Source organism: Triticum aestivum, chromosome 3B (assembly GCF_018294505.1).
Source record: "Triticum aestivum cultivar Chinese Spring chromosome 3B, IWGSC CS RefSeq v2.1, whole genome shotgun sequence".
NCBI classification, from domain to species: domain Eukaryota; kingdom Viridiplantae; phylum Streptophyta; class Magnoliopsida; order Poales; family Poaceae; genus Triticum; species Triticum aestivum.
Genome location: NC_057801.1, coordinates 215,254,249 through 215,267,468, shown reverse-complemented (window position 1 = coordinate 215,267,468; position 13,220 = coordinate 215,254,249). Strand labels below are relative to the sequence as shown.

The 13,220-nt window shown below is 47.1% G+C and overlaps 1 protein-coding gene across 1 annotated transcript; it reads right to left on the bottom strand.

The window, feature by feature from the left end:
* Positions 1–853: 853 nt before the first annotated feature.
* LOC123065241 (phenylcoumaran benzylic ether reductase Pyrc5-like) lies at positions 854–9,087 on the bottom strand. The gene is made up of 5 exons (XM_044488586.1): positions 8,791–9,087; positions 8,504–8,650; positions 1,764–2,010; positions 1,475–1,678; positions 854–1,368 (listed from the first exon to the last, which is right to left on the bottom strand). The coding sequence occupies exons 1-5, from the start codon at positions 9,085–9,087 to the stop codon at positions 1,199–1,201; spliced, it is 1,065 nt and encodes a 354-aa protein (XP_044344521.1). The 3' UTR covers positions 854–1,198.
* Between the last annotated feature and the right edge of the window lie 4,133 nt (positions 9,088–13,220).

Here is a 13,220-nt window from a genome sequence, read left to right as displayed (position 1 = left end):
AGCGTTAGTGCAGTAGGAGGACGACAGAGAGTAGACCGAGATGAGTGACGCCGGAAACGACTTTAGTGTAGTAAGACGCGGGCAAGGAGATCAAGGGGAAGGGCGTTGGCGTCGAGAGGGGCGAACATAAGGGCTTTGAGCAGAGCACAGAGGAGCTCGACATGGCGGCGTCAGTGCAGTAGACTGTTGTTTAAAGAGAGATGAAGCTACGATCGTCGAAACCAAAAACTTACAACACGAATGTTGTGAGGAACTGCGAGATTAGGCTGTTGGTCAAAGTAAATTTCAAATGATCGATCATGCGCGACGAATCTGAAAAAATTCGTCCAGAATAGCTCTAAATGGGAAGACGAAATTAAGAACTTACGGCCGACGAAACTACGAACCGATCGCCTGAATGGAACCGTAGCATCGAGGTGCATCTTTTTCGTGTAGAGCTTACCTCCAACCGAAGCACCGTTGTGCAGATCAAAGGGAGGAGATAAGATGGAGCTTACTGGAGGTTGAAGATCTCACGTAATCACCTAGCATCCCTCCCCTCTCCACTAGTGCAAGGGCCCGCTCGCTTGCGCTCGGCTCGGGCTGGCTCACCAGAAACTGCCGATTTCCGAGCGTTTCCAGCGAGCCGACCTCTGGGCTGCTTTAAGAAGCGTGCGATGCAGGTCCAACAGTGAAACCAGGCAACCAAACAGGCCTCTGGCTTTCCGCACGGGTCTGATTGGGCTCTATGCAGGCAACCAAACACGCCAGTAGTGAGTCCATGCATCTAGGGTTAGATTCCTGGCTATACGCTTGCGTGGACGAGTGTGATGGCCGTCCCTGTGTGTGTGAGTCTGCATATAAATCCTCCTCTGTGTATTGATCATTGTGTCGGTGTGGTATGTGCCACCGAGCCAACTGAAATAAAAGCCAACAATACAGGTCGTTCGGCGGCCGGGGCGTTCGGCGCCGCAAGGGTCCATGTTCACTCATGTATGTTGTCTCTGTGTCCATGGCGTGAGCTCGGCGTTCGTCGTCGAAGGGCTGGTTCGGCGTGTGTCGCCGGAGGACTGCCCCCACAACAAGGTTCTAGGGATCCTTTTTGATACATCACATGATAATCTAACTCGGACGAAATGAAACCACATAAGCCGGCGATTCGATGACGGACGATGTAACAGCACAGCTCGGACACCGCCCCTTTCAGTGTCATTCAGAGTCAGAGAAGAAGGCCATCCAGGCACTCCTCCACCGTGGCGAACTGTACGTCCGGGTACAGCCGCGTCGCCTCCACTTCGACTTCCGGGTCGACGGCACGCTCACACGCCCCGCCGTGCACCAGCGTCGAGTGCACCATCGCCAGCTGAAAGTTGAGAGGGAACGGAGCCTCTACATTTAGAGCCCCGGCGAAGACGATCAGCTCGATTCGTAGACGATCACACACCATTTAATATGTAACTAGCTACTATGTACGGATGAATTGATAGGAGGCTACCTTGGATTTTCTTGGCGAGCTCCTGTTCCGTGACGTAGTGCCTCTCGAACGTCCTGCCGGTTTTTTTCTCCAGGAGATGGAGGAGCTGGCCGAAGGAGCGCATGTTGGCGGGAGGGCGCACGTGCAGGATCTTGTCAAGCGTTCGTGGGTCCTCCACGGCTCTTATGGTCAGCTTGCTCATATCCTTCTCGTCTACAAAGATGGCTGCAAAAGTAGTGCCGAACTCAGAAATTACATCTAGATGATACAGAGGAGAAGGAGCATTAAAATTGAAACAGCAAATGCTTACCTCGTGATTTTTTATCACCAAAGATGTCCACCCCTGTCGACAGAGGGCCATTTTCTCCGGAGTTGCCGAGTGTAGAAAACAGCAAGCCAATGGCCCAGTAGCTGCAGATGATGGTGTGAGGAATCCCTGCGTCTCTGAGGGCTCGCCGAACTCGAAGCTTGGATTCTACTATCATGCTCTTTGCCGGCTCGAGAGTGTGTTCGGCATGATGCTCCACGTCACAGCCGAATTCAGATGGCACAAAACGCTGCAGTACTTTGTCCATTCAGACTTCCATAATAACCAAAAAAAATGTTGGGCGGTCAAATAAAAAATCTTCACAAATTTCAGCAACTTTAGGTGTTGGAAGGTGATTATTGTTTTGCTCAACTACAAGCCGGTCTAACTTTCGTCCAAAAAAATCTTGCAATCTATTAATAAAATGTAACGGTACAAAGATCTCTAGATGTAACAAAAACAATAATCAAGTCCATGGGTCACCTAGCGGCGACTACGAGCACTAGACTGAGCCGAAGATGCACCGCCGTCATGGCCCTCCCTCGCGGAAGCCAGACAAACCATGTTGTAGTTGACAGTCAAAAAATCGACGTGTTAAGGCATAAAGGACCAGCACATCAGAACAACAATCATCATTGACGAAAAAAAGCATAGACCGGAAGGATTATACCCGCAAACACACCAACGACCACGATCGTCGGGTGAATCCAGACGGATCCGCCGAAGACCAGCGCTAACCTAATACAAGCATACCAACACCAACCAAATCAAGTAGATCTATTGGAAATAGATCTCCATGCAGCCTCCGTCGACGCTAGGCGTACAACTGGAGTGGGAAAGGCGGGTAGAACATTATTCTAATTCTGGGACATCGTTGCACTTTCTATTAACTCAACTCTAGCATCAAGTGGAGAGGTTGATCAAGGAGGTTCTTACTCAACATGGATGGCAGAATAATCTTCGGATCAGTTCCCCTCCTCCCTCGACAAAGGCGTAGTGTCGGTCTTATACGACTTCAGTGTTGCCAAGATGTTGTTTTGATTTCTTTAGTCGGGCTTCAATTTTTGTCTGTGTGCGTCCTAATTATGTAGAGGCGGGGTGTCACTCTTAATGTTTTGTATCCGCTTGACGCTACATTTTAAGTTACTAGCACGAATGCCCATGCGTTGCAACGGAAGAAAATAATGATTCCTATCAATCAAGATTGGCCGGGTCAAGGAACAGTGTCGTGGAAGAATGGTCGCTACTAACAAAAAAATTATGGATCATTTGATGATCGTGGCGTGAGCTCGAGAGGGGGTATGATTTCGAGTAAATTAACTACACTGATCAGTGTTAACTATAGAATTATCAGTTCTAATGGCCAAGAGGTGGCAATTTCATTTTTTGAAGGGAAAGTCATTGAGATGGCATGATATCGAAGCAAACTTACTACGCACTCTGACCCAAACCGATGTACTCGAGTTCGTTGGTGATCTCCCCCCCCCCTCCCCACCCCCCCACCCCCCACCCGACGACTTCGATGTAAATCTATGAACAACACCGGCTTCATAGTCGAGCAAGGATGACAAGAAGACACCACCCTTGCCATTGTCATTGCCAGCTCACTCAAGGGCTAGCTACGTGCTAGTGCTCCAAATCTTCTACCAGAAACTCCCATGCCCACCGCCGTCGATGCTCACACAGCCACATGCATTCGATTCCATTGTTAGAGCTGCTTTGTTATAGGCAAACTGTTAGGCATGTACTTGTTTTAACTACAACATTTAAGTAAAAGAAGCCCAATCCACAATACCACATTCTGTAGAAAAATAAATTATGCATAATAGCTCAAAATTTCTGCACAATAACACAATCTTCAAAAAATCAATAGCTGCTTCTTTTATACACACACAGATAAAGAAAAGAGCGATGTAAAAATTCTTTACAGAAAATGCTCGTTGGTACTTTTGGACTTTTGGATAAACGAATGCTTATCATGGCACAACCGATTCATGCATATAAGATGATCCTATGCAGCTAATTGTCTAGCCAACCTTGAAACACTATTGCATAACGCATGAAAATCTCACATGAAAAATATTCAAATTAGAGGTATTTTCTGTGAACTAAAAAGGCATCTCATCATGATCTATCGTCTTCTAATTAAGATAAATCGAAAAAAGAGCTTCCGATGGAGGAGAAAACTAATCGGAGCAGCCGGTGCCAGAAAATTAAAAGTTGTATGCACTGATGTCATGCGTTCATGATTAGTTGGCCGCCCGCCGTCCGTGTCCGAATGGACGAGCTACGTGAACGTCCTGCTGCCCAGCTTGTATTAGGAGTTAGGCCCCGGCGCTGAGGTGCAGGTGGGGGTTGTAGGGTCAAGGGAGCGCTTGGCGTTGCCACTGACAGGTGCTCATCGACGTTGTCGACTGCACGGACCCCGCCGGTTGCCGCGACTTCGTCGCCGTTCGGGCAGGTGAGCTCCAACACCGGTGCTTTTAAAAAAATCCAGTTTATTTACCTAAGCGTCTCCCTAAGCATTTTACATTGTACAAGGCCTAATCTGTATGTCCCTTTTCTAACACCCTGCCTTTATGTGGTCTCTCCTTTCCTTTTGAGTTGGACTTAATGGGTCTCTTTTGACTCGTTGATTCTAGTTCAACTCACTTGTGTATATAAATTGGTGGGATTTAATTTAAAGGAGCGAGGTCGGACTAATATATAAACCGAATCAGTTTTTACCACAGCTCTAATATAGGGCAGTTGGCTACAACCCCATGTACATAAGCTCAATGTTGGTGCAGCGGCGGTGCAGATGGATCCTGGCCGCGACGTGCGCAGCGCGTCGACGGTTGGGGTTCGTGCTCGCGGTGTGGTGCGGCCGCTGGATCTGGTGGTCGCGTGCGCCGTCGGTCTTAGGTCAGATCCTTCTGGATCCGGCGCCTGATCGTCGTCGGCCAGCGCAGGATGGTGGATTTCGTCGCTGACCAGGTCAGGTCTTCATTAATTCGGCGCCTGGATGGATCTACGCCGGAGGTGTTGAGCCTATGGTGCTTCCCTCTCTGGAGTTTTCGGGTCTTGGCTGCTGCCAGATCCTAAGCAGATGGAGATTGATGGTACAGGAAGAGGACCGGAGGAAACTTTGGTCGGCTAGCTCGGCCCGGCATCGGCGACGGCTTTGACGTCGTTACCTATCTTGAAGGCGAAGTCGAGGTCCCTCCTATCCACCTCCGTCCTCTTCCCGGACGGAAGTCCAAAATCCTTCTTGGATTGGACGGCGGCGGCGCCGTTTGCGTCATAACCTCCATGGAGGCGTCGTCTTGGGAGGCTTGGGCGTTCGGGGTAGAGTTGCTATGGGTGAAGGGCTTCGCGTGTCAGCTCCAGCAGCGGCAATGGTGTGGAGGTTGGTAGGAGGAGCGGCGTTCTAACCGCGTCAGATGCGTCTGGTAAGAGATGTCAAGTCATGCCTGGCTGACAGGTGATACGCTGAGTCATGCCTACTCGACAGGTGCTACGCATGACAGATCTTTCAGAGTGTCCGCGTCGGGATGGACGAGCGCAGAGCGGTGGAGCTGTCTGGCGTCGTGGTAGTGTCGGCGGTAGCTAGACCGTGCAAGGTAGATGCAACAGTACAACTCTGAAGATGGTTTGATGGCAGGTGGCTGCGGCGGCCTCATACCCGGCAGGCGTCCTGGTTGAGGAGTGCACCGGACTGACAGGTGCCCCATACCCGGCAGGCGTCCTGGTTGGGACCTCAGGTCTTAGATGTTTAGGTTTGGCTGCGATGTCTGTCTGGTATTAGGCCCAGACTATCAGCGCCCCTTCATCGATTGGATAGGTGTAGCGACAGTTGTTGCTTAGAAAGTGGCTTTAGTCTTGCTGTTGTATGACTTTGTAAGGTCTTGTGAAAATAATTAATAAAGTGACCGTATGCATCGCCCAGATGCAGAGGCCGGAGGTCATCCTCCTTTTCTAAAAAAATGTAGCCCGCATGCCCCGGCATGCTATACCATAGGTCAGAGGTACAGCCATTTACGTGCACACACTGTTGGATGAAGCTGAAGGGGAAGTATGTGTTGGAGGACATGATCCGTTCTTGAAAAACTTGTTGGACATCTGGGATCTAGTCGAATTTGAGACCTTGTTGTACTAGACTTAATTTGCATGCTATGCGTGGATGATTTATGCTATTTTCTATCCGAACTTTGATGAATATCGATCAGTTTGCATGAATTTCATCCGATTAATTAAAATGTGGTTTGAAATATATGCGGCTAGTGTTGGATGGCTACCTCCCGCATGCGGGAGATTTTTTGCGGGTTGCCGTCGAAGATGTCCTAAGATACCATGGACTGTCTACTTTTTTAGCATTTGTACCATGGAATATTTGCTTTTGTACCATGGACTGTTTACTTTTGTACTTTACTCCAGTTCGTAACATAGGACAAGGTATCTAGAGAATGATGTTGTCCACATATATATAGGGCCTCTCTGATTTGCAGGATTCTTAAAATGCGGGAATAGGAAAAAAATGACAGAATAGAATATTATGTCCTCTTGTACCCTACATGATTTGGAGGAGTGTTTGGTAGCATAGAGAAAACAAAGGAATCCAACAAGATGAAAAATTTCCTCCAAACTATAAAATCCTTCAAGGATTCTATGAAATTCATTTGTATCAAAGGAGCCCTTGACGTGCATATTGGTACCACATGTGACAGCTGGCACCAGATCCATATGTACATGTGAATGTTGGATCCTGGCCCCCTTATAGGATAGAAAAATCCAAACTTCAGAGTACAAGATTATTAATATACGATATGGACAATTTTTTACCACCAGTAGTAGTTGCACTCACATGAGTTTTGTATGTTAAATGGAGTATCTGTCAAATCAGAGAGTACGTATGTATAGTATGAAGTATATAAGAATATTTTGATAGTATATATACCATTTTTAGTTAGTACTTCCTCCGTCCAGAAATACTTGTCGTAGAAATGGATATAAATGGTTGTATCTAAAACTAAAAACATCTAGATACATTCATTCCTCGGACAAGTATTTCTGGACGGAGGGAGTATGTATTATGTTTTTAGTATACTATTTTATGCATAAAAATATGAAGGTAAATTCAAAATATACTAAAAACTTGGACTCTCATGCATTTTTGTTATAGCTCGTTTTAGAAAATCTTAGATATATATAGGATAAGAGTATACTTAAAATGATAGTACACATTATCACATGGTATTATATGAGATATGTGTGTAACTACTAGCAAGGTGGTAGGATGTATTTTTCCTATACCATATTATAATATGATACAAATTTTTAGATGATAAACGCACGTGCTCTAGAATAATTATTACTCAGCTTAGAGTCAAACGGATACAAGTGTGATTTTTAAAATATATTTATTAAAAACTGCACTTTTATTATGCATCCTCCTTGTCACGCACCACATATGGGGTTGGCCTCACAGGTGGAATTGCCTGATCATAGTTATTGTCTGGTATTAAATGGAGTAAGATGTGCAGTGAACTTCTTAAATCGGGTAACTTCAAAAGTTAAAATGATGTAGCATATGAGACATAGACGTACGACTTGCATATAAAGGGCTTGCTTGTGCTTGTTGATATGAAGGGCTTGCATGTGATGAAAAGTTGTAAGTGAAGAGGATGCATGCACATGATGGGGTAAGTGGCTTGCGAGTGGTGGAAAGTGGTAAGTAGAAAGGCTGCATGAGTTGCATGTACTCGAAAATGGGGTCACTTGCTAAGAATCCCCGCATGGAAAATAAGTACCAAATTATGGGTCGCCCCAAGGAAAGAAAAAAACCAACCCAAGAGAAGAATAGAAGAAGAAACGTAATTAGAGCATCTTTAGCAGATCCCTTAAAACGCACGAAACTGTAAAATAACTGCCGGTTTACAGTTTTAGACGAAAAAAGTGACCCGAATAAAACCCGTAAACGACTCCAACCTGTAATTTTTTTAAGGGGCGCGAAAAACATCCCTGTCAATCCTGTGAAAATAAGGATTTCGGACCCGAGGGTGCCCTGTATATGCGAAAGACCATTGGCGGGAGTCCAACTGCCATCGGAACCTTCATGGCTCGCTCCCGGATGCTGCCTCGTCCGTCCCCGGCCACTGCCCATCCCATCACCGTCCTGCTTGGCGCCGTGCTGTTGGGCTTCTCCGGCCTCTTCCTGCTGGCCACGCTCGCCGGCGTCGCGCCTGTCGCGCTGGTGGTGCGGTGCTCGTGCCCGCCGCGCCGGAGGCCTCGCTGGCCGTCGCGGGGCTCGCCGGCTCGGGGCATCTCTAGCTGTCTGTGGACACGGGCGAGAGGAAGAAGAAGGCGTGGGAAAAAATATAATCTAATATTCGGCTTTACAGTTTAAATTTGAGGCATCTGTTCGGCGACAGCTCAAATCGACACTTAAAATGCGTTTTTCGCATACTGAAAAACGTGTTTTTAGTTCCGCGGTTTAAGTTTTTTTTTTAAGAATCACTTCCGCGGTTTAAGTGGTCTGCTAGATATGCTCTTAGGTGTTTTTCCAGTCCTTCCTAGGTTTGACTATACCGTCTAAAATCCATAAACAAACACATAAAAACAAGAGTGGAAAATGCGATGGCGCGTGGAAGCACATTTGGAAAGGAAAAACCTAAAATTTCCTTATCTTAGTTGCAAGAAGAGGAGGAGGGGAAAAACTACCACTTCGTAGTGCATGTAACTGGAGAAGGCTTCCACGCATGTACCTTCACATGCCCAGCCTCCTTTATCGCTTCGATGATCTTGATCTGGCCGTCCAGCTCCTCCGGCCTGCCGTGTCCGACGGCGGAGATTACGACCTCCCCATGCTGCTTGATCGCCCCCACCAAGCTCCCGTGGTCGTTCATGTCCCCCTACATGCATGCGTGCGCACGCAATTAATTTCCCCAGGTTTAACCGCGTGCACTTCGACTACGAAGGGAACCTATAAAATGTTTAGCCTTGTTGAACAAAAAATGTTAGTACTAGCTGTAATCCTACAATATGCACGTACGTAGACAACAGTGACTCCGCGGGCCTCGAGCGAGTTCAAGAGCTTCGCCTTGTCGGAGTCGGATGCGACGGTGGCCGGGCGGACGAGCACGGCAGTCCGGTGGCCAGCGTTAAGGCTCGCCGTCACAAGGTGCTGCCCGATGTTCCCCGTCGCGCCGATCACCAGTATCCTGCTCATTGTCGATCGATCTCGTCGCCGGCAGTGGAAGAAGCTGATGTTGTTGCTAGTTGGAAGAAGTTGGTGTTGAACAGGCGCGTGTTTGGCTTGGCTTGGCTTAGGCAGTGTTGGCAGAGACATGTCACGAGAGCAGGTTGTGTACCCGTGCCGCCGTACGCGTGGGTACGGTGCTATCCTGGCCGTTTGGCGCTGGTCGTTGTCACATGTTTTTCGGCATATGCGAAGGACCATGGTCATTTGGCAGCATCACTGGATGTTAAAAGGAGGCCTCGTTTATTTGAAGTTGTCTTTGGTCATAAGATGCTGCTGCTACTACTACTACTACTAGACATATATCGAAAAAAAACAAGGTACCGCACATGGTTGTTGTTTTGAGCAATACTGAGTCCAAAATATTTTTAAAGCATCTCTAGTAAATCTCTTATATCATGGTATCGTAAAACCATTGTATGGGGAACCTTAAAACTGTTTTACGGTACTGCACCGGCTGCGGTAGAATAGATACTACAAATTCCTACCGTAAAAACGAATATTTCATCCATCAGTGCTTTTTCTTTTATAATCATCTTCTTCCCCAAATCACCCGCACAAGCAGCCGTCCCCAGCCGCGTTCGCTTACGCCGCTCCATGGCTGTTGGGCCCTGGCAGTGAACTTGAAACCGCATCCATGGCGGAGTTGCCGCGGCCACCCGAGAGCTCGAGGGGTGATGGTTATCTGTCCCCGGCGGCAATCTTGAGCACACATCCATGGCGGAGCTGCCGCGGCCACCCGAGAGCTCGAGGGGCACGATGGTTGCCCGTCCCTGGCGGCAACCTTGAGCCCGCATCCATGGCGGAGCTGCCGCGACCATCCGAGAGCTCGAGGGGCACGATGGCCATCGGGAATGAGGCAAGGAAGGGCGAGGGACGTCGGTCGATTGGTCGGCGGCAGCGAAGACGGCCAGAATCGCGAGCCGGCGGTGGCGGTTGATGTGAAATTTTCCTCCCGTCGATCTTCTCGGGGGCTGTAAATTTTGCCTCCAAAAGTACTCCCTCCGTTTTAAAATGGATGACCCAACTTTATACTAATCTTAGTACAAAGTAAGTATAAAGTTGGGTCATCTATTTTGGAACGGAGGGAGTACATATGTTGGAGATGTGATATTTTTTTAGTGGGGAGCTGTATAATTTTTTACAGAACCGGCCATTTTGCAAGATCTGAAATGGAATCTTTTGTCTAAAACCATAAAACTGCGGTTATTTTGCAGTTTCGAGTCTGCTTAGAGCATCTCCAATAGCATGTGTATATTTGGATGTCTATATATTCATATAAACAATGGTCTAAAAAGATTCCTCATATACACATCCAGTTTTGCATCAGAACGTCTATATACAGGGTCCATGACAGGTGGGCCGTTGCTGGGGAGAGGAAGAAATCATGACTACAGCTGAGTTTAGACAACACCTTCACATTGTCCAGGTATGGACATTGTCGAGGTCGATTTAGAGGATGTGTATATTTGGACAACCATATAGACAAGCTGTTGGACACCTGTTTTGAGCTCACGTCGTGAAAAACGAGTATAGACATCCATATAAACAAGCTATTGGAGATGCTCTTACAGATCCTCTACACGGGTGCATGCGAGAGCGCCTTCCATGCTGAGCTGGAGGCTTGGCGTGAAGGCTTACCTATAGGCTATAGCCTTATGGCATGTGCAACAGTCTAGAGTCTAGACGGCTCCTGTCTGTAGCCCGTATCCATGCTACATATAAATATAATCACCTTTTACAACGCATTGTTTGTTTAGTTGTCTGTATAGCGAAAATCCGTTGATGCTCCCGGGAGCGTGCGCTCCTGCACGCGAATTTTTATTGAAGTGTGAAAAATTTCAAAGAAAAATTTGGCGTATACATCTTAATATTGTGTGCACGTCAAGTTTCGAAGAAAACCGACATTTTTTATGTCTTGTTTAAAAAGACAAAAGGATGTCTTGTGAAAAGCATTTTTTAACACTGTATTTTGTTTTTTTCACACACAATACATAAGTTGTCGGTTTTTCGCGAGACGACTTTATGAGCATGTACAACATCAAGATGTACACGCCAAATTTTTGTTTATAATTTTTTGACATTTTAAAATATGTTTAAAACACATTTTAAAAACCAGAAATGCGCACTCCCATGTGCCAAAACGGCACTCTCGTCTGTATAGGCCCTAAAATCGTAGGGTGGTTGGACCGATCTTGAAAGGAAAAACTGCTACCTACAAACACCTCTTCGTATAAACGGGTGAAAGTGTTGGGAATCGTTGCATGGAAAAATAAAAAAAGTTTTATGCACACGCAATGATCTATCCATGAAGATGCATAGCAAGGAGGGGGGGAGAGTATGTCTAAGTACCCTCGTAGACCGTAAGAGGAAGCGTTTCACAACGCGGTTGATGTAGTCGAACTTCTTCGCGCTTCAACCGATCAAGTACCGAATGCACGGCACCTCCGCGTTATGCACACGTTTAGCTCGGTGACGTCCCTCGCCTTCTTGATCCAGCAAGACGTCGAGGTAGTAGATGAGTTCCGTCAGCACGACGGCGTGGTGACGATGATGGTGAAGTGATCTCCGCAGGGCTTCGCCTAAGCACTACGAAAATATGGCCAGGGTGTAAACGGTGGAGGGGGCGCCGCACATGGATAGGCAATTTTTTTTCGAAGTGTGAAAAATTTCAAAGAAAAATTTGGCGCATAAATCTCAATATTGTGTGCACGTCAAGTTTCGGAGAAAACCGACATTTTTTGTGGCTTGTTTAAAAAAGACAAAAGGATGTCTCGTGAAAAGCATTTTTTAACACCGTATTTTGTCTTTTTCACACACAATACATAAGTTGTCGGTTTTTCGCGAGACGACTTTATGAGCATGTACAACATCAAGATGTACACGCCAAATTGTTTTTTAGAATTTTTTGACATTTCAAAATATGTTTAAAACACATTTTAAAAACCAGGAGCGTGCACTCCCATGTGCCAAAACGGCACTCTTGTCTGTATAGGCCCTAAAATCGTAGGGTGGTTGGACCGATCTTGAAAGGAAAAATTGCTACCTACAAACACCCCTTTCGTACAACGGGTGAAAGTGTTGGGAATCATTGCATGGAAAAATAAAAGAAATTCTACGCACACACAACGATTTATCCATGGAGATGCATAGCAAGGAGGGGGGGGGGTATGTCTACGTACCCTCGTAGACCGTAAGCGGAAGCGTTTCACAACGCGGTTGATGTAGTCGAACTTCTTCGCGCTTCAACCGATCAAGTATCGGACGCACGGCACCTCCGCGTTATGCACACGTTCAGCTCGGTGACGTCCCTCGCCTTCTTGATCCAGCAAGACGTCGAGGTAGTAGATGAGTTCCGTCAGCACGACGGCATGGTGACAATGATGGTGAAGTGATTTCCACAGGGCTTCGCAGCACTACGAAAATATGACCAGGGTGTAAACGGTGGAGGGGGCGCCGCACATGGCTAGGCAATTGTCTGGTGTGTGCTAGCCCCCCCCCCATATATATATATATATATATATAGGTGGGAGGGAGGGAGGAGCAGCCATAGGAGGCGCCCAAGTAGGAGGAATCCTACTTGGAGTCCCTCCCAAGCCGCGCCCCCCCGGCATATATAACTGAGGGAGAAGGAAAGATGGGGGGACAGGGAAGAAAGTGGGAATCCTAATCCACACCTTCCTTTCCATTCTCCCCTTTCCTTCCCCTCCTTAGGCCGGCCCATATGGGGGGCGCACCAGCCCCTTGTGGCTGGTGTGTTCCCCTCTTGGCCCATAAGGCCCATATCTTTTGCCGGGGGTGACCGGAACCCTTTCCGGTGACCCGATAAGTACCTGATAACCCCCGAAACACTTTCGGTGTCCGAATACCATCGTCGTATATATCAATATTTATATTTTGACCATTTCAAGACTCCTCGTCATGTACGTGATCTCATCCGGGACTCCAAACAATATTCGGTCACTAAATCACATAACTCATTTAATACTAAATCGTCATCGAACGTTAAGCGTGCGGACCCTACGGGTTCGAGAGCTATGTAGACATGACCGAGACACCTCTCCGGTCAATAACCAATAGTGAAACCTGGATGCCCATATTGGCTCCTACATATTTTATGAAGATCTTTATCGATCGAACCATTATGATAACATACATAATTCCCTTTGTCCATCGGTATGTTACTTGCCCGAGATTCGATCGTTGGTATCTTCATACCTAGT